Source organism: Caretta caretta, chromosome 23 (genome assembly GCF_965140235.1).
Source record: "Caretta caretta isolate rCarCar2 chromosome 23, rCarCar1.hap1, whole genome shotgun sequence".
Classification (NCBI taxonomy): domain Eukaryota; kingdom Metazoa; phylum Chordata; order Testudines; family Cheloniidae; genus Caretta; species Caretta caretta.
The window spans coordinates 12580498-12604398 of record NC_134228.1 but is presented as its reverse complement, the minus strand read 5'-3'; the positions used below and the strand labels follow the sequence as shown (position 1 = coordinate 12604398).

At 61.9% G+C, this 23901-nt stretch overlaps 2 protein-coding genes across 2 annotated transcripts; one reads left to right on the top strand and one right to left on the bottom strand.

The window, feature by feature from the left end:
- Nucleotides 1-395: 395 nt before the first annotated feature.
- NDUFA3 (NADH:ubiquinone oxidoreductase subunit A3) lies at nt 396-2537 on the bottom strand. The gene is made up of 4 exons (XM_048832668.1): nt 2428-2537; nt 1700-1774; nt 1411-1488; nt 396-629 (listed from the first exon to the last, which is right to left on the bottom strand). Exons 1-4 carry the CDS (start codon nt 2441-2443, stop codon nt 538-540), a joined length of 261 nt encoding a protein of 86 aa, XP_048688625.1. The 5' UTR covers nt 2444-2537; the 3' UTR covers nt 396-537.
- A 94-nt stretch (nt 2538-2631) lies between these two features.
- On the top strand, nt 2632-11429 carry LOC125627960 (T-cell-interacting, activating receptor on myeloid cells protein 1). The gene is made up of 6 exons (XM_048832616.2): nt 2632-3890; nt 4298-4585; nt 4878-5165; nt 8802-9083; nt 10221-10356; nt 10840-11429. The coding sequence occupies exons 1-5, from the start codon at nt 3854-3856 to the stop codon at nt 10349-10351; spliced, it is 1026 nt and encodes a 341-aa protein (XP_048688573.2). The 5' UTR covers nt 2632-3853; the 3' UTR covers nt 10352-10356; nt 10840-11429.
- The last annotated feature ends 12472 nt before the right edge of the window (nt 11430-23901 follow it).

The window sequence follows — 23901 nt, the reverse complement described above, 5'->3', positions numbered from 1 at the left end:
CGTGATCTGTGGGTAGGTGGAGCGAGTAAGCACTGGGACAGGGCACTGCCTCTCCCCCCAGGTGTAGATGGTCCCCTTGGTCAGTGCAATGAAACTGTGCATGCAAGTATGCAATTCCCATGTTCTCCTGTAGAGGGCAGCAGCTGTGCACGCTCCAGGTCTCCCCCTGGGGCAGGGGCAGGGACACACACAGAGCCAGCAGGGCTCCATCCCTCCAGTAGGGGGCACCAGCGACACTAACACAGAGGCAGCATAGCCCTGTCCCTCCTGCCGGGGGTGCCAGCAACACACTAACAGCCAGCAGGGGGCACCAATGTCACTATCTCACAGAGCCAGCAGGGCTCCATCCTGCCAGTAGGGGGCACCAGGGACAGATTAACACACACCCAGGCTGGTTCCTTAAGTCAAAACCTTTATTACATCCATGGGGGGAGGCGGAGAGAACCACACCCCCCTGTAGCCAGCAGGGGGCAGTGCGCTGACCCAGCCCAGGGGGAAGGCTCCCTCTGCAGCCAGCACGTCAGGGCCCCGGCCATGTCACAGCTTCTTCAGCCAGTCCAAGCTGGGCCCCTCCTTATCACAGGGGTGGGAGGGGATGTTGGGCATCTTGCCGTCATCTCGCACGGGCACTAGAGAGAGGTGGAGGCGGCTTAGGGGGAGGGGGCTCTCCCCAGGGGACAGTGCAGAGGTGAAGGGGTTAAAGCCACCCCTACACTGAGTCAGCTGGGGCTCACCCCCCTCCCTCAGGGGTCAGCACCCCATGGCCATCAGCCTAGCTGCTACCCGCTGCCTAAGGTGCACTGTGATGCTGCCATGAGGATTGGCCAGGGGAACCAACCAGCTGAGACTTGATCCAGCTGCTTGGTGTGGGGAAGAGAGGCCCACAGTAGGGGGCGCTCTCCCCTGGCAGTCAGTGCTAGCCCCATTGCCCCGGGGCAGCGCTAGGGGGCGCTGTAGGGAGTGGGTTGGGGCACAATCCCCTGGCAGTCAGTGCATTGCCCCAGGGCAGTGCTTGGGGGCGCTGTGCTGCAGGGAGTGGGATGGGGCGTTCTCCCCTGGCAGTCAGTGCATTGCCCCATTGCTCCAGGGCAGCGCTAGGGGGCGCTGTGCCGCAGGGAGTGGGATGGGGCGTTCTCCCCTGGCAGTCAGTGCATTGCCCCATTGCTCCAGGGCAGCGCTAGGGGGCGCTGTGCCGCAGGGAGTGGGATGGGGCGTTCTCCCCTGGCAGTCAGTGCATTGCCCCATTGCTCCAGGGCAGCGCTAGGGGGCGCTGTGCCGCAGGGAGTGGGGAGGGTCAGCAGGGGGCGCTCTCCCCTGGCAGTCAGGGCTAGGCCTGATGCCCCAGTGCAGCGCCTGGCACCTCTCTCTCAGCTAGGCCCCGCGGGGGGCGGCATGGCCAGGAGCCCTCACCTGGGTAGACGTAGGGCGTCGCTCGGTTGATCATGCCGGAGAACTTCGTGTAGGGGCTGAGCAGGGGCGCCACCGTGGCTGCAGGCAGAGAGACACGGACAGCGTCAGCGCAGCCCCACGGATGCCAAGGCGCGCAGGGGCTCAGTAGGGGGCGCTGGGCTCAGCGTGTGGGGCTCGGCGGGGGGCGCTCTCCCCTGGCAGTCAGTGCCAGCCCCCTTGCAGCACTAGGGGGCGCTGTGTAAGAGCGGGGCAGGGGGCTCCCCCCGTCCGAGGCATGGGGGCGACTCACCCAGGATGCCGATGGCGAAGGAGACGGTGATGACGGGTTCCTTGGCCCAGATGTCCTTCAGGAAGGCGCCGATCTCTGGGGGGAGGGGAGGAGAGCGGAGCATGAAGGGTTAATGTCCCCCCCAGCACAGATCCCCCCTCCCTCCCAGCTGGGGCAGCCCACCCCCCAAACCAGATCCCTCTCCCGCCCCGCTGGGGCAGCCTCCCCCACCGCAGATCCCCCCCCCGCTGGGGCAGCCCCCCCCACCGCAGATCCCCCCCCGCTGGGGCAGCCCCCTCCACCGCAGATCCCCTTTCCCTCCGCTGGGGCAGCCCCCCCCCCACCGCAGATCCCCTTTCCCTCCGCTGGGGCAGCCCCCCCCCACCGCAAATCCCCCTCCCCCCCCACTGGGGCAGCCCCCCCCACCGCAAATCCCCCTCCCCCCCCACTGGGGCAGCCCCCCCCACCGCAGATCCCCCCCCCCGCTGGGGCAGCCCCCTCCACCGCAGATCCCCTTTCCCTCCGCTGGGGCAGCCCCCTCCACCGCAGATCCCCCCCAGCTGGGGCAGCCCCCCGACGCAGATCCCCCTTCCCCCCCGCTGGGGCAGCCCCCTCCACCGCAAATCCCCCTTCCCCCCCGCTGGGGCAGCCCCCCCAACGCAGATCCCCCTCCCTCCCCCGCTGGGGCAGCCCCCCCAGCACAGATCCCCCCTCCCCCCCCCGGGGCACCCCCTGAAGGAGACGCTCACTGCTCAACGCCGCCATCTTCGCTCCCGCCGCACAGGAAGGAAACCGCGGGCCGGGCCGGGCCGGGCAGCCTGGGACTTGTAGTGCGGGGCCGCTGGCCCCGCCCGCCCCCGGGGAGAGAACCCAGGAGTCCTGGCTCCCAGCCCTCCCCCCACCTCCGTAACCGCTAGCCCTGGCTCTGGGACGGGAGCCAGGACTCCTGGGTTCTCCCCCCCACCCCAAAACCTGAACCCCAATAACAGCTCTTGGGGGCATCTGCGCTCCAGACTCCGATTTGAGGGGTGGGGCATGGGGCGGGGGAGGGGGAGCTGAGGCAGTCCTGAGGCCCCCGTCCCCGGTGGGATGGGGGGGCTGGAAGTGTGGGGGGGCTGAGAGGGTCCCAGAAACCCCCAGACCCCACAGCAGAGGCAGCTGAGTGCCCCTGCCAGCCACCCCATCGCCCCACACCACAGAGGGAACCCCCAGGGGACAGCCCCCCCATCACACATCTGCTTCCTCTGAGTCACCAGGGACTTTCGGGAGGGAGAGAGCGCCCAGCACATGGCTCGCCTGGGCGTGATGAACCGCGCTGGGGTGGCCAGGCTCCCTGCCCAGCAGCCTCAGTCCCCAGCACTTGGGAAGTGGGCACAGGACTCCTGGGTTCCCTTCCTGGCTCTGGGGTGGAGATGGCCCCTCTACCACTCTAACCTCCCAGGGCCAGGGAGAGAACCCAGGTGTCCTGGCTCCCAGCCCTCCCTGCTCTAACCACTAGACACCACTCCCCTCCCAGAGCTGGCTGGGTGGCAGGGCGAGTGCAAGGTAGCCTAAGGCTGGTCTTGGTAAGGCATAGCACTGCAGCTCAGGACACCTGGGTCCAATTCCTGGCTCTACCGCTCCTGCTCCCATGCTATGTGGTCTTGGGCAAATCACGGAATCGCTCTGTGCCTCAGTTTCCCCATCTGTGAAATGGGGAGAACAGTCCTTCCTTTGTCTATTTACCTGTGAGCTCTAGGGAGTGTTGCTCACTTTGTGTCCAGTGCCCAGCACGGCAGGGCCTGATCTTGGTCAGGGGAAGGGGGGGCCTGTCTGCAGCACCCGGTGCCATGGGACCCCTCATCTCAGTCCGGGGGGGGGGAGATCTGTGTGTGTGTGGGGTGTCTGTGCAGCACATGGCGTGACGTCCTGAGCTCAGCGTGTGTGTGTGTGGGGGGGGGGTCCGTCTGTGCAGCGCCTGGCGCGACGGGGCCCCCCCGAGGTTGGTTGGCACTACCGTAATACATGTAGCAGAGGTGCAGGCCCCCTACCCCCCGCAGCGTTTGGGCCCCCATCGGAATCGGAAGTGGAGATTTTCCATTGTGGCCAGTGGCTCATTTCCTAGAGCTGGGTTTCTCCCAGTGCCTCCATCCCAGCCCCGCCACTTCCCCATCGCTGGCCGCGCGGCTGCACACCATGGCCGTGACTCTGCCAGTCCTGCTCCTGACGGTCGGTGAGTGTCGCTGCCCGCCCCACAGCTGAAAGGGGGCTAGAGCAGGGGGGCTGGGAGCCAGGACTCCTGGGTTCTCTCCCTGGCTTTAGGAGAGGAGTGGGGTCTAGTGGTTGGGGGCTGGGAGCCAGGACTCCTGGGTTCTATTTCTGTCAGAGCAGATGAGGACTGTACAGGCCATCAAGAAGGGGGTCACCCTGGGGCCCATGGAGACCCCTCGGTGAGGTGGGGCAATGCAGGGCAGGGGCTCTAGGGGAGAGGGCAGGGTAAGGTGCTAGCTGTGACGGGTAGAGCCAGAAGAGGGGCTGTGTGTATGGAGGGCTCAGGTAGGGTGGGGGGCAAAGGGAGGAGGGAAGGAGGGTTGTTTGGGGGTCACCCAGAGGCCTCCCCCCCCCACTCTGTGTCTCCAGCTCTTCCGAAGCCGTCCCTCGTCTGGGACCGGGCCACAGGTGCCGAGGCGGGGATCAGGCTGCGCTGCTCTGTCCCGGGGCCGCTCGGGGCCGGCTGGTTCACCCTGCACCGGGACGGCACACTGGGCCCTGTGGCCAAGGAGCGGGCCCCAGCGCAGGGCTCAGAGGTCACGTTCCTGCTGCCCAGCGTTGGCCCTGGCGAGCGGTACCGCTGCGGCTACTGGAACCGGGATGCGGCCGGGGGGCGGGTGGAGTCCCCGCTCAGCGACCCCGCTAACGTCACCAGCGGTGAGTCCTGAGGGTCTGGTCCCAGGGGCAGGGAGTGGGCGGGATGCCAGAAGATGGACCCAGGGGTCGGATCCGCGGGGCAGGAGGGGGCGGGATGCCGGGGTAGGTGGGCCCATGGGTCTGATCCTGGGGGAAGGGAGGAGACGGGATACCGGGGTAGATGGGCCCGTGGGTCTAAGCCAGGTGGGAGGATACTGGGCTCTCCCAGTTCCCTCCCCCCCACAGTCCCCACCCCAGCTCGGGGTACCCAATACCCCACCCCAACGCTCTGCTTCCCTTGTGCCCGGTCCAGATCGCTACCCCAAGCCATCCATCGCCGTCAGCCCCGGCGCGGAGGTCTCGGCCGGCCAGACCTGGACGATCCGGTGCTGGGCTCCGTATGCGGGGATGAGCTTCGTGCTGTACCGGGCACGGGAGTTCTGGACTGAGCGGGTGCCTCGCGGAGACCCCCCCACGGCCGAGTTCCACCTGGGGAACGCCGGCACCGCCAACGCGGGGAGATACACCTGCTACTATCATACCACCAGCGAGCCCTTCGCCTGGTCCAACGCCAGCAACCCCCTGGAGCTCAGCGTCATAGGTGGGGGGAAAGGGGCACGGGGCCTCTCCCCTCGAGGGAGCGCCGGCTCCCATCCGGCCCCAGGGCTGGGACTGGCTGGCTCAGGGGGTGGGGAATGGGGCTCGGGGCCTCTCCCCTCTAGGGCACGATTTTTTCAGCTCATTTTGTATAGATGTGAATGTCTATGGGATGGATGTGGGAATAGAGGGAGGGTGTGGCGGGATGGATGGGGGGATGAGAGGTAGAGGGAAGGTGTGGGGATAGAGGTAGAGTCTGGGGAGATGGATGGATGGGGGATAGAGTGAGGGTGTGTGGGATGGAGGGAGGGTGTGGGGGGATGGATGGGGAGATGGGAGATAGAGGGAGGGTGTGAGGGGATGAGGGATGGATGGGGGTATGGGGGATAGAGGTAGGATCTGGGGGGATGGATGGATTGGGGGATAGAGGGAGGGTGTGGGGGGATGGAGAGACGGGGGATAGAGGAAGGGTGTGGGGGATGGATGGATGGGGAGATAGGGGATGGAGGAAGGGTGTGGGGGGATGGATGGGGAGACGGGGGATAGAGGGAGGGTGCAAGGGATGGATGGAGGGATGGCAGGATAGAGGAAGGGTGTGGGGGGATGGGGGGATGGATGGCAGGGTGGTGACTGAGTTCCTGGGGGGCCACACTGAGATTGCTCAATCAGGGCAACTTGCAAAGAATGCAGCAGACAGGCCCCCAAAGCTGGTGGTTATTCAACTACTTTGATTCACCCAGAGCTTCTCCAACACCTTCCTGGTTACCCAGATGCCAAAACAGAGCTCCCTTAAAGCCACCCAGCCTTGGGCTCCCACTCACGTATGATGAGGATGACTGAAAATCTTGTTCCTCATATAAAAAGTTCTACCGATACCAAAGGATGGGACACATCAGCCCCAGGTCTCTGAATATCTCAGCTCTTACCCAGATATACGCTCACAGCCAATTCCTGTTAACTAAACTCAAACTTACTAAAAAAGAAAAGAGAGAGCGAGCGAGTGCATGGGTTCAAAGATCGGTATCCGTACAGACCCAAATACAGTTCTTAGGTCAGGTTCATAGCAGAGATGTGAGCTTTAGAGTCACAAAACGTTCTTTTGGAATTAGTCCGTTGGTTCAGTCCAATGCCCGGGTGCCCCAGACTGGAGCTGGAGACCCCAGCCTGGCGGCTCGAACTTCCCCTGATGAAGCTTAAGCAGATCTGAGACGACAGGATCAGGGCCCACAAGTCCTTTCCTAGCTCTCTGGGAGCCTCTTAGCGGCCTGCAGTCCTTGGGGAAGTATGGTGGCTTTGAAGTAGAATCACCTGTTTTCTATGTAGATGTCCTGGACTCAGTAGACCCAGGTCACTAGGTGCATTCAGCAGTATAAGGTAATTATCCCTAAAGCGGTTCCTAGATGATCTATTACGAGTTTCAAAGAGAAATATAGACAAGGACATTTTTACAGCCAAGTTCCATCTAAATGTTAATATTTCCGTTTGCTCTTTGAATCAGTAGAGCATAGAGATGGACAGGAACCGGCTGGTTACACTGCTGTCACGGAGTCCCTGGGCGATGCTCTGGAACTGCTCCCCATGAAGCCAGGCAGGACTCTGGGGAGTCTCCTCTCTGGGAGCAGCCTGTCTGCAGGACACACAGCTCACCCGGCTCCACCTTCCTGGGTCTGACCTCGGAGCATTCAGCCTCCTCTGCCCCTCCGTGCGCTTCCCACAGCGAGTCCGCTCAGGCGGGGTCCTGGGGAAGCCAGAGGGTGCTGCCCCCCAACTCTGCAGTCAGACGTGACTCTCAGCCAGCCAGTAAAACAGAAGGTTTATTAGACGACAGGGACATGGTCTAACACAGAGCTTGTAGGTGCAGAGAACAGGACCCCTCAGCTGGGTCCATTTTGGGGGGCAGTGAGCCAGACAACCCCGTCTGCACTTCACTCCATGTCCCGGCCAGCCCCAAACTGAAACACTCTCCACCGCCCCCACCGCCCCCCCCGGGCTTTGTCCTTTTCCCGGGCTAGGGGGTCACCGGATTCCTTTGTTCTCCAACCCTTTAGGTCTCACCTTGCAGGGGGGAAGGGCCCAGGCCATCAGGTGCCAGGAAACAGGGTGTCGGCCATTCTCTGTGTCCAGACCCCTGCACACACCTGCCCTCTAGGGCTCTGCAAGGATCATACACCCTTACCCCACTACCCAGATACTTAAGAACTGCCTAGGGGAAACTGAGGCACCCCCACACCATTAAGAACAGTCCTGCTTCGTCACAGCTGCTAACCCCTAACAAGATAGAGGCCAGTGGTTCTCAACCTATTGACCACGGTGGGCTGCAATGTGTTATGTGCACAGGTGCCGATTTTCCAAAGTGCTGAGGGGTCTTCGACCCCCAGCTCTGCGACAGGCCCTGCCCCCACTCCACCCCTGCCTCTTCCTGCCCCCTCTCCACTCCCGCCCCACCTCTTCCCGGCCAGTTCTTCCCCCTCCCCCGAGCATGGTGCGTCCTCGCTCTTCCCCCCCCCAAGCCTCCTGCATGCCGAGAAACAGCTGATGGCAGCAGGTGGGAGGCGCGGGGAGGGAAGGGGAGATGCTGATCCGCAGGGCTGGAGGCGCTGGGGTGGTGGTGTTGGGGAGCACTGGTCCCTCTAAGCTGGGCGCGCACACAGATCCTAAACCCCACGCACACGGCGAAACACCGCGCGCCCAACAACTGGCAGAGAAGCAATTTTTTGCACGCCCGGCCCGTCAAAAACCAGAGGGGACATTGGTGGGGAGCTGATGGGGGGCTGCCGGTGGGTGCTCCGTACCCCCCACTTTTCCCCGCCGTGGGTGCTCCAGCCCCGGAGCTGTGTGCTGATTGGGCTGCAAGTGGGCCATGGACAGCAGGGTGAGAACCGCTGCTCTGGGAAACCGTAGCCAAAGACACTCACTAGCTTCTTCTAACTCTCTGACAAGGCCACGTTTCGAAGCTCTAGTGTATCTCACGTGGAATGGCCCCAATCCCCATTGACATTGGCACTAATACGTCCCTAAAGGCTGAACTTGGGTCATGTAGCCTGCTAGGTGCTTAGCCCTTTCTGGCTCCGTGTCACGGGGGGGAGGTATGGGGACGGCTGGAGGTCTATGGCAGCGGCTGGCTGGCGGTGTATGGGGGCGGCTGGATGGACGGAGAGCCATGTGTGGGGATGGAAGGGTGGAAGGAGGGATGGCTGGAGGGTTCATGGAGGGATGGAGGGGTGGGTGGTTGTCTGTATGGATGGATGGAGGAAGGGATGGATGGAGGGGTGTGTCTGGGCAGGGATGGAGGAATGGGGGACGGATGAAAGGGAGTGTCTGGGGAGGGAGGAAGGGAAGGATGGAAGGGTGTGTATGGGGAGGGATGGGAGGATTGAGGGAGGAAGGGATGGAGGAATGGGGGAGAGATGGAGGGGTGTGTCTGGGGAGGGAGGGATGGATGGAGGGGTGTCTATGGGGAGGGATGGATAGAGGTGTTGTAGGGCTGGTGGGTAATGCACCCCAGTGCATTGTGGGGTGGTGCCATAGGGTCCGTGGGTGGAAGCGCCCCCTGCAGGCCGACGACCCTGCCCCGGCACGGGTACAACCGGGGCCATGCGGGGCCGGAGCAGCATCTCACGGGGGCTCTTCGCTCTTCCAGACGTTCCCAGCGCCCGGGAGAGGTTCGTGGACGTGGCCGGGAAGCTCCGGGTGAATTGCTCTGTCCCCGATGCCCCGGGTGGCTGGTTCTTCCTGTACCGAGACGGGGATCCCGAGCCCTTGGCCTGGATCACAGCCGATGGGGACAATGGGCCGGCCAGCTTCAATCTCCCGGAGGAGCAGGCCCTGGGCCCCGGCGGGGTCTTCAGCTGCCGCTACGGGCCGGAGGAACCGGGCCCCCATTTCAACCTGGATCTCAATGACACGGAGGTGCAGACCCAAGGTGAGTGCGCGGCCGGGGGCATCCAGCAGTTCAAGGGTTAATCAGTCTGGTCATATGTGCGCTGGGCTAAGTTGGGGGGAAGTGGGGCGCTGGATGTGGACTGGCTACAGTCCTGCCTGGGAACTGGCCAGGGACCATGGGGTCTGGGCATGGATGGACAGATGGAGAAGGTGTGTGGGGATGGGTGGATGGATGGAGGGGTGTGGGGGGAGAGAGGGGTGAGTACGCGGACGGATGGATAGAGGGTTGGGGGGATGGATGGAGGAGTGTGTACACGGAGGGATGGGGGATGGATGGATGGAGGGGTGTGTTTGGGGAGCGATGGAGGGATAGAGGAGTGTGTATGGGGATATATGGATGGAGGGTTGGGGGGATGGATGGAGAGGTGTATACACGGAGGGATGGATGGATGGAGGGGTGTGTATGGGAGGGATGGATGGAGGGTTGGGGGGATGGATGGATGGATGGATGGAGGAGTGTGTACGCGGAGGGATGGATAGACGGAGAGGTGTGTATGGGCATGGATGGAGGGATAGAGGGGTGTGTACGTGGAGGGATGGATGGATGGATGGAGGGATGTATGGACGGAGGGGTGTGTATGGGGATGTATGGATGGAGGGTTGGGGGCAGATGGACGGACGGGTGTGTATGGGGAGGGATGGAGGGATAGAGGGGTGTGTACGCGGAGAGATGGATGGAGGTTTGGGGGGGATGGATGGAGGGGTGTGTATGCGGAGGGATGGACGGGGGATGGATGGATGGAGAGGTGTGTATGGGCATGGACAGAGGGATAGAGGGGTGTGTACGCAGAGGGATGGATGGATGGAGGGATGTATGGACGGAGGGGTGTGTATGGGGAGGGATGGAGGGATAGAGGGGTGTGTACGCAGAGGGATGGAGGGTTGTGGGGGAGGGATGGACGGATGGGTGAGCATTTCGAGCTCTGGGAGGAGTGTGGGGTCCAGCGGTTAGAGCCCAGGGGTGGGGATCAGGACTTCTGGGTTCTCTCCTCTCACGGCGGGGGCGGGAGCAGTGTGGGTGGATTTTCTCCCCCTTCTCCCCATAAGCCGTTAGCTGCGAGGGCCGATCTCTAGCCGTGTATTTTTTTTCCATTGTCTCCTTCCTGCCCCCCCACAGGCTCGTGCTCTGGGGGCACCAACTACAGCCAGACCAATGCACTGCGGCTGGGCCTGGGGGCCGCCGTCCTGCTGCTGGCTCTGCTCTTTGTAGCCCAGGCCTGCTGGGAGGAGAGACACCTGCAAGGCTGAGGCCAGTGAGTTGGTCCTGGGGGGGGAGGTGGGGACGAGGCCATGCTGGAGATTCCTGAATCCCAGCCCCCCTCCCCCTCTTTAACCACTAGTCCCCACTCCCCTCCCAGAATTGGGGAGAGAACCAAGGAGTCCTGGCTCCTAGCCCCCCTCTGCTCTAACCACTAAACCCCACTGCCTGCCCAGAGCCGGGGAGAGAACCCAGGAGTCCTGACAGGTGCCTGCGCCCCCTCCCCAGCACAACCACCTTGATTTCCCGCTACAGCCCAGCTCTCAGGGGGGATTTGGGGTGAAGTTGCCCCCTCCCCCTAGTCTGTTTCACACTTGACACTCTCCTGCGTCTCCCCACACTCAGGGGGAGGGCTGGGGTTTGGGGTGGGAGGAGCGGGACTGAGACCCCATCTGTCCCAGGGGGGCTGGGGAGGCCCCTCTGTCCGGGAAGGGGGGTCTCAGGAGTGCAGCTAACGGGGTTCTCTCTCCCCTCACAGGCCGTCACGGGCTCGCAGGCAACTAAGGGAAGGAATAGGCCCCCCCACTCCATGCAGCCCCCTCTGCTGGGATTCACCCCCCCACTCCACCTCGCCCCCCGCCTGGTCTATCCCACCCCATCCATTCCAACCCCCTAACCCCCACCTGCCAACCACCCCTTCATCCTGTCCAACCCAGTCCTCTCTGTTCCCCCTCCCCCATTAGCCCCCCCCAACATCCTCTTCACCCTGGGCTATCTCAGCCCCTCCCACCAGCTCCCCGCTCTGCCCCCATCCCAGCCGATGGCCGCCCCAGATTCCAGGGTGGGTCCCCCATCGCCCTGGCAAAGGGAGAGCGGACGTTTCGGAGCGGGGGCAGCCCTGGGGGAGCCCGCCTGGTCCCTGGAATGGTCGGTCAAGCCCCCCCACAAGGCGGGCAGGGGAGCTGCTGGCGGGAGGGGGCTGAGGGATGGTACCACACGTCGCCCCCCTCTGGAGCCGCGAGCGCTGGGCTTCACCGCTGCCCGGCACCTCCTGTATTTATACAGCCCTGCCCTGGTTATACGGACCAGGGACCGGGCCTCAATAAAGAAAGTGTGATGCCCCCCCCAGGGGGTGTGTGTCTGGTGATTGGCAGCTTGTGTCTCCCCGACCCCTTCCTCCCTCACACCCTGTTATTACCACACTACCAGTGTTAGTGCAAAGGGCCGCCACTGGGACAGAGTAAGTGTCCCCATCGTGCTGGGCGTTGCACAGACCCCCCCACTAACTAAGATTGGCGGCCCTGTCACACCGGGCATCCAGGCTGGGCTTTAATGCGGGTGTCAAAGGGCTAACAAAAGAGGGTAGTTGACTTAAAGTGTCCACCCATTGCAATGGAATCGCCCCGGACACGGCGATAAACCAGTGGTGGAGGGGCCCTAACCGTCCGTCCCCTGGGCGCAGATGGTCCCTCAAGGACGGGCGAGCAGGAGCGGGGAAACGCAGGCAGGGTTTTTTGGTTCTGTACGGACCGGTGCGTTCGTCGCGTGATTCCAGGCAGAGCCCCGGCACCGGGCGAAGCCTCTGTGTGCGTCGTACCCCTGCCTCCGGAGAGTGCTAAGCTGTCTCCCAGACGGCTGCCTTCGGTGAGATACTGGGAAAGGGGCGGTTTAAGCTACTGGGGTATCTTAAAACACTGCAGGATGCAGAGTGAGTGTCCAGAGGGGGACACCGGAGCAGTTCCGGCGACGTTCGGTGCGCACAGGTGGGGCGGAAATTAATGTGGTTTTTTTCTGTCGTTTTGATGCCTAATATCGATAGTCTCTCCCGGCTGGTGACCCGTTGGGGGGCCCCGGATGGAATTTCTCTTTCTCCAATTTTTTTCTGAATCTGGTTTATTTAGTTCACACACTGAGAAAAGCCCCTTAGAATCAGGCATTACAGTGTATACCCATCATCACCGCTCAGCTATGGCAGAAGGGGAGGCAAACCCAGGCGTCCCCCATCGCGCCCGCTCCTCACACGGTGCCACGGCTCGTGTCGCACATGGGCAGGTTGGCAGGCTGAGAGAGAAAGGTGCAACATCATACTTTCCAGAATCAGCAATTGCCAGAGTTAAAGTTTCCTGAACAACCTTAACTCTGCCCACTTGGCCATGTGCCACACATCCTTTAATTGCATGATCATGTACTAATTTTACCTACATGGGTCACCAGCTGGGTTTGATGGGGTGGGAATCTGCATGGAAATAGTGGTCAGTCAAAGATTGAAGACCAGCCCCTGTGGTCTCCTGGCTTCCAGCCCACCTCACCATCCCCAAGGCTGCAGGGTACATTGAGGGTGAGCTGTCCCCTTCTCCGCACAGAGACACAGACAAGCTGCAAGTGGCATGATGCCTGGCCAGGCTGACGGTCCCAAGGTTTCCTGGGTGTTGCAGGGACCTCTGCTTGCTTTGGTCGAGGTAGATTTGGCCCGCAGATTAGAGACAATGTGTAAGAGATACAGGAAGAGATGAGACAGCGCTGGCTTCCTGTAGCTGCAACCCTGGCTCAGTGCCTCATTCAGGGCTGGGTGGAGCTGGGCACCAGGGTGTTGGCAGCAGCACCGGCCCCCCCTTCCCGGGGCCCCATCATGGCATCCAGGATCTCACTGGGCAGCGTGCATTTGGCCCTCGCGCTTTTCCAACCGGCGGCTGGGTAGTTAAATCCCACAGGACCACCAGGGCTCATCGCCCAGCCCCGAGCCAGGCCCCTCAACCCGCAGAATCGCACACACTCCAGTGCCCTGAGACAGAGCCCTTGGCCCCCTGTGTGTGGGGACGCTGCGTCTGACCCTGGCGCTGTACTAATGGCACTTACTGCCCCCCAAGGTGTCCGTCCCCCTCCTCTCTCTGCAGGGGGGTTCCCCAGCCCCTTTTCTCTCCCCCTTTCTCCCTAGACCTCCCCTGCCTGCATTTCTATTGTGCAAACCCCCAGAGTTTCCTGCTCCCCTGCCCCCCAAATCTCCCCACCCCAGGGGGGGCTGTGATACCAGAGCCTCCCAATGTCCCCCCCGTGGTGGGTTCAGCCGACGAAGGCAAGTGAGAAGTTCAGGCAGCCTCACGAGAACCTGGACAATTGAACGTTGGGGGGAAAGTCGGCGAGACACAAAGACGGGATTCGTCCAACCCGACCGGCTGCAGGACGGACCCCACGGGCCGGGCTGGGGCCCACCTGGGACATGGGAGAAGGGGGGGAGCAGAAATCCGTGACCCAAAATTGGGGTGTCGGAAACGAGGCCTCATTGGTGGATAAAATATTGCTGTGCCGCCCACCTCCCTTTGGGGCCTTAAAGAAAGAAACTCGCTTCGCCCTCCCGGCTGCCACCCCCCATCTCCTGGGCCCCCCGGGCCCCCCGGACCCTGCTCCGCGGAGACGTCCTGAGCAGAGTGGCTGGAGAGAGGGACCCCGACGCCATCGTCCCTCCCCCGGCTGAACCCCCAACCCGGGAGGAAATGGGGTCGGACTTTCACAGCAGCCGTGGCGATGCCGGCTCCAGCCCAGCTCCGCCGGCTCCTCTGCCCCCCAGGACAGTCGCTAGCGTCTCCGGGGCCAGCGGGGAGACGCCCAAACCCGGGGGATTTTCTGGCTAGAGACTCGCTCCAGCGAACGGGGCCGGGGCCGGAACAAACCCCTCGTTTCACACGGCGCCTGCCATGGCTCCCTGGTTCCTGCTCTGCTGGGTCTGTCACAGCCGGTCCCAGGGGTCACGGGGGGGTTTGCCGTGGGGCTGAGCAGGCTGCGGGCTCTGGACCCCACCCCCGGCCTGTGTTTAACCCTGTTCAGTGTAAGGGGCAGGATTGTTTTCACACTAACCCCCAGTTGAGATGGGGCAGCTCAAGCCAGGGGGAGGTGTCGGGGGGGAGGCAACAACCCCCCATGGCCATGGGGCAGGATCAAGAGATGGGAATTGGGGGGGCATGAGCTGGGGGTCAGTCTAGGGTCAGAGAAGCCGGGGGGCTCCTTCCCAGGCAGCCATCACCCCACCCCGACAGTCCGGGTGGGGCAGGTTTGTCCCCCACCAGGCCCACCCCCAGGCTGAGGCATCGGTCATCTTAGCTTGGGGCAGCATGGCTGCCCTGCCAGGGCTTCAGGGGGCGAGGGGGCGGCCATGTTAACTGAGAGCACCCGCGGGCTTCCTTCCCTTGGGGAGCAATGGGAGACGGTGGCCATGGCTAGCGGGGGTGTGGGGGCGACAGGCTCGGGAGCTGAACAAAGCGTGTGAGGGGACGTGGGCCAGGGGGTCAGAGAGGGGGAATGGACATGAGGGGACATGGGCTGGGGGGAAGAAAAGGGGAGGGGACAGGGGTGTGAGAGGATATGGGACAGTGGGCAGAGGGGACATGGAGGGGGCAGAATGCGGATGGGATTGCGGGTCAGGAGGGGACATGGGCTGTGGGGATCAAAGGGATACGGGACCCACACCCACTGGAGAAAGGATACTTGAGTCTTCTTGTGCCCCTGCCTTGAGGATCGGAGCCGGCGCCCCTGAGAGGGGAGAGGTCCCACGTCCCATTCCCCACCCCACTGAACCAGTCGGTCTCTGCCCTAGGACTAGGAGAGACCCCGCTCCCCTCCCAGAGCCAGGAGTGGAACCCAGGAGTCCTGTCTCCCAGACCCCACTCTTACCACTGAGACCCCCAACAAGCAGGGAGGGAGACACAGGACAGGAGGGCCCATCACTCTGCCCTGATGTGCAGGGGGGTGTTGGTGACAGTGACCCCACATCTCCAGAGAGCCCCCTGCCCAGCGTGGGGGCAGGAACGTGGTTTGCTGGGGCTATTTTGACCGATGTAGACATTGCTGGCAGATGAGAGAACAAAGGTGTGAGGACACAGTAAGAGACAAGCCATCGCCGGCTTCCTGCGGCTGCAGCCCCTGGCTCAGTGCTTCATTCTGCTCCCACTCGGGCATCTGGATGGGTGGAGCTGGGCACTGGGGTGTTGGTGGCAGCACTGGGGGGCCCAACACTGGCCCCATCATGGCATCTGCTCTCACCATCCTCCTCCTCAGTCAGTATTGGAGAGAACCAGGGTGAGTGCCCGTCGCGGGGGCGGGGGGATCTGAGATCAGGGCGTGTGCCCATTGGGGGTGGGGGTTGAGACCAGGGTGTGTGTCCATGGGGGAGGATCTGAGACCAGGGCATGTTTTCCATGGGGGAGATTTGAGACCAGGGCATGTGTCCATGATGGGGGGATCTGAGACCAGGGTGTGTGTCCATGGGGGAGGGGATCTGAGACCAGGGTGTAGGATCCAGTTGCTCTGGGATTTGGTCCCTAACAAGCTGTCTCCTCTCCAGGCTGCTGGCTGCCTGGGCAGAGTGGGGTTTCGGGACGTGAGTATCCGTGGGGGATTGGGGTTCTGGGAACATTAGTGTTATGGATGGGGGGAGGGGAAAAGAGGAGCTGAACCCTGAACCTTCCCCCCAAAACTCATATCAATCCCCCTGAATTTATCTTGCAGGGGCTGAACCCAGCCCTGTCCCCAGTGCAGTCAGGGGTGACTCCAGATTGACATCACGGGCTAAGATCAGAACCCAGCCCTGTCCCCAGTGCAGTCTGGAGTGATTCCAGATCGACCGCGGGGAGGCTGAGATCAGAGCCTGACGGGCATTTTTCACAGGGGCGGTGGATCTGAAATGCCCTGCTCACCTTGCTGTATATTTCCCAGGGACTGTGAGGACGGGGCAGTCTCTGGACACCCAGGGGTTGGGCACAGGTAGGACAGATAGACAGACACCAACAGGGCAGGGCTGGCGCCTTCCCCACTGACCTGGTTCTTTTTCAACCCAGAGGGAAAGTTTCCCAAATCCTCCCTGTCCATGAGCCCCCGGGGGGTGACTGAGCCGGGGGGGAGCAGCCAGGCCTGAGGTTTGCTCTGTATAAAAACGGACGCCTGGTAAAGATGCAGGACCCTGCTGGGAATGAGGCCGTTTTCCCCATCACCGGTGTGGGGCTGGACGACAGAGGGAGGTACCAAATCAGAACTAACTGAATGGTCAAAAAGAAAAGGAGTACTTGTGGCACCTTAGAGACTAACCAATTTATTTGAGCATGAGCTTTCGTGAGCCACAGCTCACTTCATCAGATGTGTACCGTGGAAACTGCAGCAGACTTTATATACACACAGAGAATATGAAACAATACCTCCTCCCACCCCACTTTAGATCACTTTAGATAAGCTATTACCAGCAGGACAGTGGGGTGGGAGGAGGTATTGTTTCATATTCTCTGTGTGTATATAAAGTCTGCTGCAGTTTCCACGGTAAACATCTGATGAAGTGAGCTGTGGCTCACGAAAGCTCATGCTCAAATAAATTGGTTAGTCTCTAAGGTGCCACAAGTACTCCTTTTCTTTTTGCGAATACAGACTAACACGGCTGTTCCTCTGAAACCTGAATGGTCAAAGCACAGGGACCCCGTGGAGCTGGTGGTGGCAGGTGAGAGGCCTGGCTCAGAGTCCCTTCTCCCAGCCCCACAGCCAGCCAGACACTCAGGGGGGCTTGGACCCGATGGGACCTCAGAGCCAGGCTCTGCCATAAGCCCTGGACTCAGCAGAGGGGACACCCAGCTGGGGAGCAGGGACGGAGTCACTGGGGGGTTCCCCAGCCAAGGGGGAGATTTGAGGGTCGCTGGAGATTTGGGGCTGAGGGTGGGGGGATCCCTGCCCCCAGGGGAAGCTGCAAAGCAGGGGCCTTTCCCAGGGGGATACTCCTCGTCTTGGGGGATGCACAGAGGGCTCGGGCCCCAGGGGCTGCCCAGCCGGCCCCTCCTACAAGCTCTGAATCCAGGGCACTTTCCCACTCCCCTGGAAAACCAGCACTCAGTGGGGAGCTGTGTGGGGGCGGGGGGGTGTCTGGGTCGCCAAGTCGGCCCCTCCCTCCCTGGGGTCTGCGTCTCAGAGCCTGTCTCCTTCTGCCCCCAGAGCCCTCTCTGCCCAAGCCCTCCGTCTCTGTCCGCTCCAGCTGGGGGGTCACCATGCGGGAGCTGGTCGCCATGAGCTGCCCCAGCGAGCCCACGCTGCTGGTGGTGAGAGGTGAGGGTACCAGATCGGCGTCTCCTAGTCACTCTGCCCCAGGGCCCAGGCAGCGAGGGGGCAGGGGAGGGGACCCACTCAGCCAGTTAAACAGGCTCGTTCTGCCCAAGGAGCCGCCCCCATGGGGAGCAATGAAGAGCTGGGTGGGGAGAATGGCTGGAGTTACTGGGGGTATGTGGCGCCCAGGTGCCATGGGGAGGGGCTCCCTGCAGTGGGATGGATCGAGGGGTTTGCACGGGGACACAGACAGGGTGGGGGGAGAGGGCCCCAGTGGGTCTAACTGCACCGACACCCCTCCCCCTTCGTCACCCCCAGATAACACCCGGGGCAACATCGTCCGCCTGGCCCTGGGCGCCGGTGTCCTGCTGGCCCTGGCGCTGATCCTGGCCGAGGTTGCTCACGGCGGGAGGAGGGGCGGACTGTAGGTGAGCTGATCTCCCCGCCAAATGTGCCCCAGCATGGGGGAAGGGCAGAGGGGTCACCATCACCCTGAGCAGCGTGAGGCATCAGCGTGGGGACGGAGCCGGCAGGCCTGGCTCTTGTTTAAGGACCTTTGTTTTCCCCTCTGCGAGCTGGAAGTCGTCCCATTGCCGTGACTGGCAGCCCCCAGCCCACCCACGGGGACAGCTGATTAGCAGGGCCGTGAAGGCCCTGGAGGTCTGTGAGGCAGCAGCGAGTGTTGACCTGGGAATGTGCCCTGGGGATGGGAGACCTGAGAGCCTGTAACCAGAGCCAGGAGGGTGAGGGGGAGATAAGACCTCTGCCCAGGAATGTGAAGACAGGCTGCAGCAGGGAACCTGCTGGGGGGGGTTTAGTTTCAGTTTGGGGCTGGGTGGAGGAACGCAGGGAACCCCAGCGCTGGGGTCTAAGCTCCCTGCTCTCCCAGAAGGACTTGACTGAGGGGTCCTGGGTGTAACCACAACCTCTGTTTGAGACTGTGTTCCTGTTGTCCAATAAACCTTCTGTTTTACTGGCTGGCTGAGAGTCTCAGTGAATCCCAGGAAGAGGGGTGCAGGGCCTGGACTCCCCCACACTCCGTGACAACTGGTGGTAGCGGTGGGATCTACTGCACCCCGTGAATGGCGCTTCCTGCAGTAAGTGACTGGGGAGCAGTAAAACGAAGGGGGATTGATGGGGACCAGGCGTGCTGAAGATTCAGAGAGAGACAGTTTCAGGGGGTGGTTAACCCCTGGGAGTGTGTGACCAGAGAGAAGGACTTTTGCAGTAACAGGGTCCCCCGGGGGATTGCAGCGAGCGGTCCCAGGGGAGTCTGCAGCTCGACCCTGGCAAAGAGGTGGTGACCTCAAGAAGGACTGGCACCCTCGGGGTTTTTCCTGGAAACCGTAGAAAGCTGCCCAGGCCTGCGAGTGGCCAGCAGGGAGATGTACGCTAAATGCCTTAAGAGCGACCTGGTGGAGCTGTGCAGGCAGAGGGGGCTGCGCACTGGGAGGTCCACCAAGGAACAGCTGATTGCCCAGTTGGAGGAGAGGGATCGCTTGGATGACCCGATCCCTGTCCCTGAGGGAAGCCGCCCGGTGGACGAGGCGTGGGCCCTGGGGCCTGACTGGGCTGGGAGGGGTCAGACTGGTGCCGAGGACATCCCGAGACCCTTCCTACCTAGGCCTGGGGGAGGGGTTGGGGGAAGCCCAGTGAAGACCGAAGGCACCCTGACCCCGGCAGCCAGCAGGGGATCCTCCCGGCAGAGCTCCCCTTCCCTGGAGCGGAGGTGGCTGGAATGGGAGAGGGAGATGAAAATGAGGGAGCTGGAGGACCATGAAAAGCAGCGTCAGCATGAGGAGAAACAACATAGGCATGAGCAGGAGGAGAAGGAGAAACAAAGACAGCATGAACTGGAGCTGGCCAGGCTGAGGAGCAGTGGGGCCCCGGCTGCGGTGAGTGCGGGGGGACCCAAGACTGCAAGGAGCTTTGATAAGTGCTTCCTGGCACAGCGGAAGGAGGGGGAGGACATAGATAGCTTCCTGACGGCCTTTGAGAATGCCTGCGAGCTGCACAGGGTTGACCCTGCAGACAGGCTCCAGTTCCTCACCCCCTTACTGGACCCCAAAGCCGTGGAGGTGTACAGCCGAATGAAAGGGCCGGGGGCAGGGGACTATGAACTGTTCAAACAGGCCCTGCTCCGTGAGTTTGGGCTGACCCCCGAGATGTATCGGAGAAGGTTCCGGAGTCAGCGTAAAACGCCTGAGGTCACCTACCTACAACTGGTCAACCGGATGCAGGGATATGCCCGCAAGTGGACAGCTGGGGCCCAAGCTAAAGAGGACCTGCTTGACCTAATCGTACTGGAGCAACTGTATGAACAGTGCCCTTCCGACCTGAGGCTGTGGTTGATGGACAAAAAGCTAGAGAACCGCCAGCACGCAAGGCAGCTGGCCGACGAGTTTGTGAACAGTCGGTCAGGGGGTAGCCGGGAGGAGTCCCAAAAGAACAGGCCCCCCACGATGCAGAGAGAGAGTCACCCTGGGACCTCCCAGCGGGGAAATAGGGAGAACCCCCTCCCAAGGGGAACGCCTGGTGTCGGGCCCCTCCGACCCACTCGAGGGGACCAACGTGACCTGAGCTGCTATCACTGTGGCCAGAGAGGCCACATACAGACCCAGTGCCCCAGGCTCAGGGACAGACTGAGCAGACCCAACCTACCCTGGGTTAACTGGGTAGGGACTCAGCCGGACGAGGGGCAGACGACCCAGGCAAGGGGGGCTGCCAGCTTACCACCTGCTCGGGAGGGAAGAGTACCCCAGGCCAGCTCTGCCAGAGGGCTGGAGGCTCCAGACTCAGGGTGCTCGGTTTACAGGGTGGGCGCGAGGCTGTCCCTCCGGAGCGAGTGCCTTGTTCCCCTGGAGGTGGATGGGAGGAAGGTCAATGGATACTGGGATACAGGCGCGGAGGTGACGCTGGCCCGGCCCGAGGTGGTGGCCCCAGATCGGGTGGTGTCCAACACCTACCTGACCCTGACGGGGGTGGGTGGGACCCCATTCAAGGTGCCTGTGGCAAGGGTACACCTGAAATGGGGGGCCAAGGAGAGCCCCAAGGACGTGGGGGTGCACCACCATTTGCCCACTGAGGTTTTGATGGGGGGGGACCTAGAGGACTGGCCAAGCAACCCCCAGACCGCCCTGGTTGTGACCTGTAGCCAGAGCCAGGGAGGGGCACTGCGCCCTGACCTTGGGGAGGGTACCACACCGGAGGCGCAGGACCCTACCCTTGTGGGGAGGGAGCGCCGAGAGGCACGGCTCAGAAAGGCTGTGGCCTCAGACCCGGCCAATGAGGGGGAACCGGGCCCTGTCCCTTCCCCAGCCGCTGAGTTCCAGGCCGAGTTGAGGAAAGATCCCTCCTTGCGGAAGCTCAGGGACCTGGCCGACCTCGGTGTGGTACGGACTATGAGGAGAGGCTGCCAGGAGAGGTTCCTGTGGGAGAAGGGGTTCCTGTACCGAGAATGGGCTCCCACAAGGGAAGTAGAGTCCTGTGGGATCAGGAGGCAGCTGGTGGTCCCCCAGAAGTATCGCCGCAAGCTCCTGTACCTGGCCCATGACATCCCCCTCGCAGGGCACCAGGGAATCCGGCGCACCCGGCAGAGGTTGCTACAGAACTTTTACTGGCCCGGGGTCTTTCCCACGGTCCGGCAGTATTGCCGATCCTGTGACCCCTGTCAGAGGGTGGGGAAGGCCCGGGACAACGGGAAAGCGGCTTTGAGACCTTTGCCCATCATAGAGGAGCCTTTCCAGAAGGTGGCCATGGACATCGTGGGGCCTCTCAGCAAGACGACCCGGTCGGGGAAGAAATACATTCTGGTGGTGGTAGATTTCGCCACCCGCTACCCCGAGGCAGTGCCCTTAGCTTCCATTGAGGTAGACACCATGGCCGATGCGCTCCTGACCATTTTCAGCCGAGTGGGGTTCCCCAAGGAAGTCTTGACAGACCAAGGCTCCAACTTCATGTCGGCCCTGCTCCGGTGCTTGTGGGAGAAATGTGGGATCCGGCACAACTGGGCCTCAGCTTATCACCCCCAGTCCAATGGGCTGGTGGAGAGGTTTAACGGGACGCTAAAGATGATGCTGAAAACCTTTATGAACCAGCACCCGCAGGATTGGGACAAGTACTTACCTCACCTGCTGTTCGCGTACAGGGAGGTGCCCCAGGAGTCTACCGGATTTTCGCCTTTCAAACTGTTATATGGCAGGAGGGTGAGGGGCCCCCTGGACCTGATGAGAGACGAGTGGGAGGGGAAGGCCACTCCCGATGGAGAGTCAGTAGTGGAGTATGTCCTGATCTTCCGAGAGAGACTGGCTGAACTCATGGGCCTGGCCAGGGAGAATCTGGCCAGAGCCCAGAAGAAGCAGAAGGTCTGGTATGACCGCACGGCGCGGGCCCGTGCCTATGCCACCGGGGATCAGGTGATGGTTCTCATCCCCGTGAGAAAGAACAAACTACAGGCCGCCTGGGAGGGCCCTTTCAAGGTTGTCAAGCAGCTCAATGAGGTAAACTATGTGGTGGAGCTGTCGAACTGGGCGCACCACCACCGGGTGTACCATGTGAATATGATGAAGCCATATTATGACAGGGGGAATGTGGTGTTGGCCGTGTGTGGACAGTGGGAGGAGCAGGGAGATGACCCTTTAGTAGATCTATTCCCTGGGACCAGAGCTGGTTCCCCCCTGGAAACAATTCCCCTCGCGGATCAGCTAACCCCTGCCCAGCAAGCTGAGGTCAGGGGGGTGCTGCATCCGTACCGACAGCTGTTTTCCAACCAGCCTGGACACACTAATCTGACTGTCCACCGGGTGCAGACACGGTCGCACCTGCCGATAAGATGCTCCCCCTTCCGAGTCACAGGGAAAACTGCTCAGGACCTGGAAAGAGAGGTCAGGGACATGCTGGCTTTGGGGGTGATCCAGCCATCTGCCAGCCCTTGGGCCTCGCCGGTGGTGCTGGTCCCCAAAAAGGACGGGTCGGTCCGGTTCTGTGTGGACTATTGGAAGCTCAATGCCATCACTGTGTCTGATGCCTACCCATGCCCAGGCCTGAGAAGCTCCTAGACAAGCTGGGAGGAGCTCGAGCTCTTACCCCCATGGACCTTACAAAGGGCTACTGGCAAGTGCCGCTGGATGCAGAGGCCCGGCTGAAATCGGCCTTTATCACCGCTCTGGGGCTCTATGAGTTCCTGACCCTGCCTTTTGGCCTCAAGGGAGTGCCGGTCACCTTTGAGCGCCTAGTGGACCAGCTCCTGAGGGTGATGGAGAGTTTTGCCGTGGCGTATATTGATGACATCTGTGTCTTTAGCCAGATCTGGGAGGACCATGTGTCCCAGGTTAGACAAGTGCTGGACCGACTCCAGGGGGCTGGGCTGACCATAAAAGCTGAGAAGTGCAAGGTGGGGATGGCGGAAGTATCTTACCTGGGCCATCGGGTGGGGTGCGTCTGCCTAAAGCCGGAACCAGCTAAGGTGGAGGTGATCAGAGACTGGCCCGCTCCCCACACCAAAAAGCAGGTCCAAGCCTTTATTGAGTTGGCAGGATACTATCAAAGGTTTGTGCCCCGCTTTAGCGCCATAGCCACCCCCATCACTGAGCTATGCAAGAAGGGGAAGCCAGACAAGGTGGTCTGGACCGAGCAGTGCCAGGAGACTTTCCGGGCACTGAAGGAGGCTCTGGTCAGTGGCCCAGTTCTGACCAACCCAGACTTTGACAAGCCCTTTGTGGTGTTCACCGATGCCTCAGACACGGGACTGGGGGCGGTGTTAATGCAGGAGGATGAAAAGGGGGAGAGACACCCCATCGTGTACCTGAGCAAGAAGTTGCTACCCCGGGAGCAATACTACGCGGCCATCAAGAAGGAGTGCCTGGCCATGGTGTGGGCCCTCAAGAAACCAGAGCCCTATCTCTTCGGGCGGCACTTCACCGTCTACACCGACCACTCTCCCCTGACCTGGCTGCACCAGATGAAAGGAGCCAACGCCAAGCTCCTGAGATGGAGCCTGCTCCTGCAGGATTAGGACATGGACGTGGTCCACGTGAAGGGAAGTGCCAACGTGATAGCAGACGCGTTGTCCCGGAGAGGGGGCCCTGAACTTCCCCAGGTCACTGGTCAGAGTGACCCCTCTCAGTTCAGTCTCGAAGGGGGGAGAGATGTGACGCAGCAGGGTGGGGGGAGTGTTGATCTGGGAATGTGGCAGGGGAGTTTCAATGGGAGACCTGAGAGCCTGTAACCTGAGCCAGGAGGGGGAGGGGGAGGTAACACCTCTGCCCAGGAATGTGAACAGAGGCTGGAGGAGAGAGCCTGCTGAGGGGGGGTTTAGTTTCAGGTTTGGGCTGGGTAGTGGAACGCAGGGAACCCCAGGGCTGGGGTCTAAGCTCCCTGCTCCCCCAGCCAGCGCCCGACACCATCCCCAGAAGCCCTATTTCACCGCCATTTCCATCCTGTCTCTCCCCCACCTCCGTTCTGTCTGTTTGCTTGGAGCGCGGTCAGCGCCTGCCCTTCCCGTCTATCGGGAGAGTGAAATGAACCTGTTCCT

Bases quoted from the DNA above. Each gene is read 5' to 3' on its own strand.
- LOC125627960 (XM_048832616.2), top strand. From the start codon at position 3,854: ATGGCCGTGACTCTGCCAGTCCTGCTCCTGACGGTCG. The intron at 4,586-4,877 runs GTGAGTCCTGAG...TGCCCGGTCCAG, and splicing joins CCCCGCTAACGTCACCAGCG to ATCGCTACCCCAAGCCATCC. The intron at 9,084-10,220 runs GTGAGTGCGCGG...GCCCCCCCACAG, and splicing joins CACGGAGGTGCAGACCCAAG to GCTCGTGCTCTGGGGGCACC.
- NDUFA3 (XM_048832668.1), bottom strand. The intron at 1,489-1,699 runs GTGAGTCGCCCC...CTCTGCCTGCAG, and splicing joins CTTCGCCATCGGCATCCTGG to CCACGGTGGCGCCCCTGCTC. The intron at 630-1,410 runs GTGAGGGCTCCT...ACCTCTCTCTAG, and splicing joins GACGCCCTACGTCTACCCAG to TGCCCGTGCGAGATGACGGC.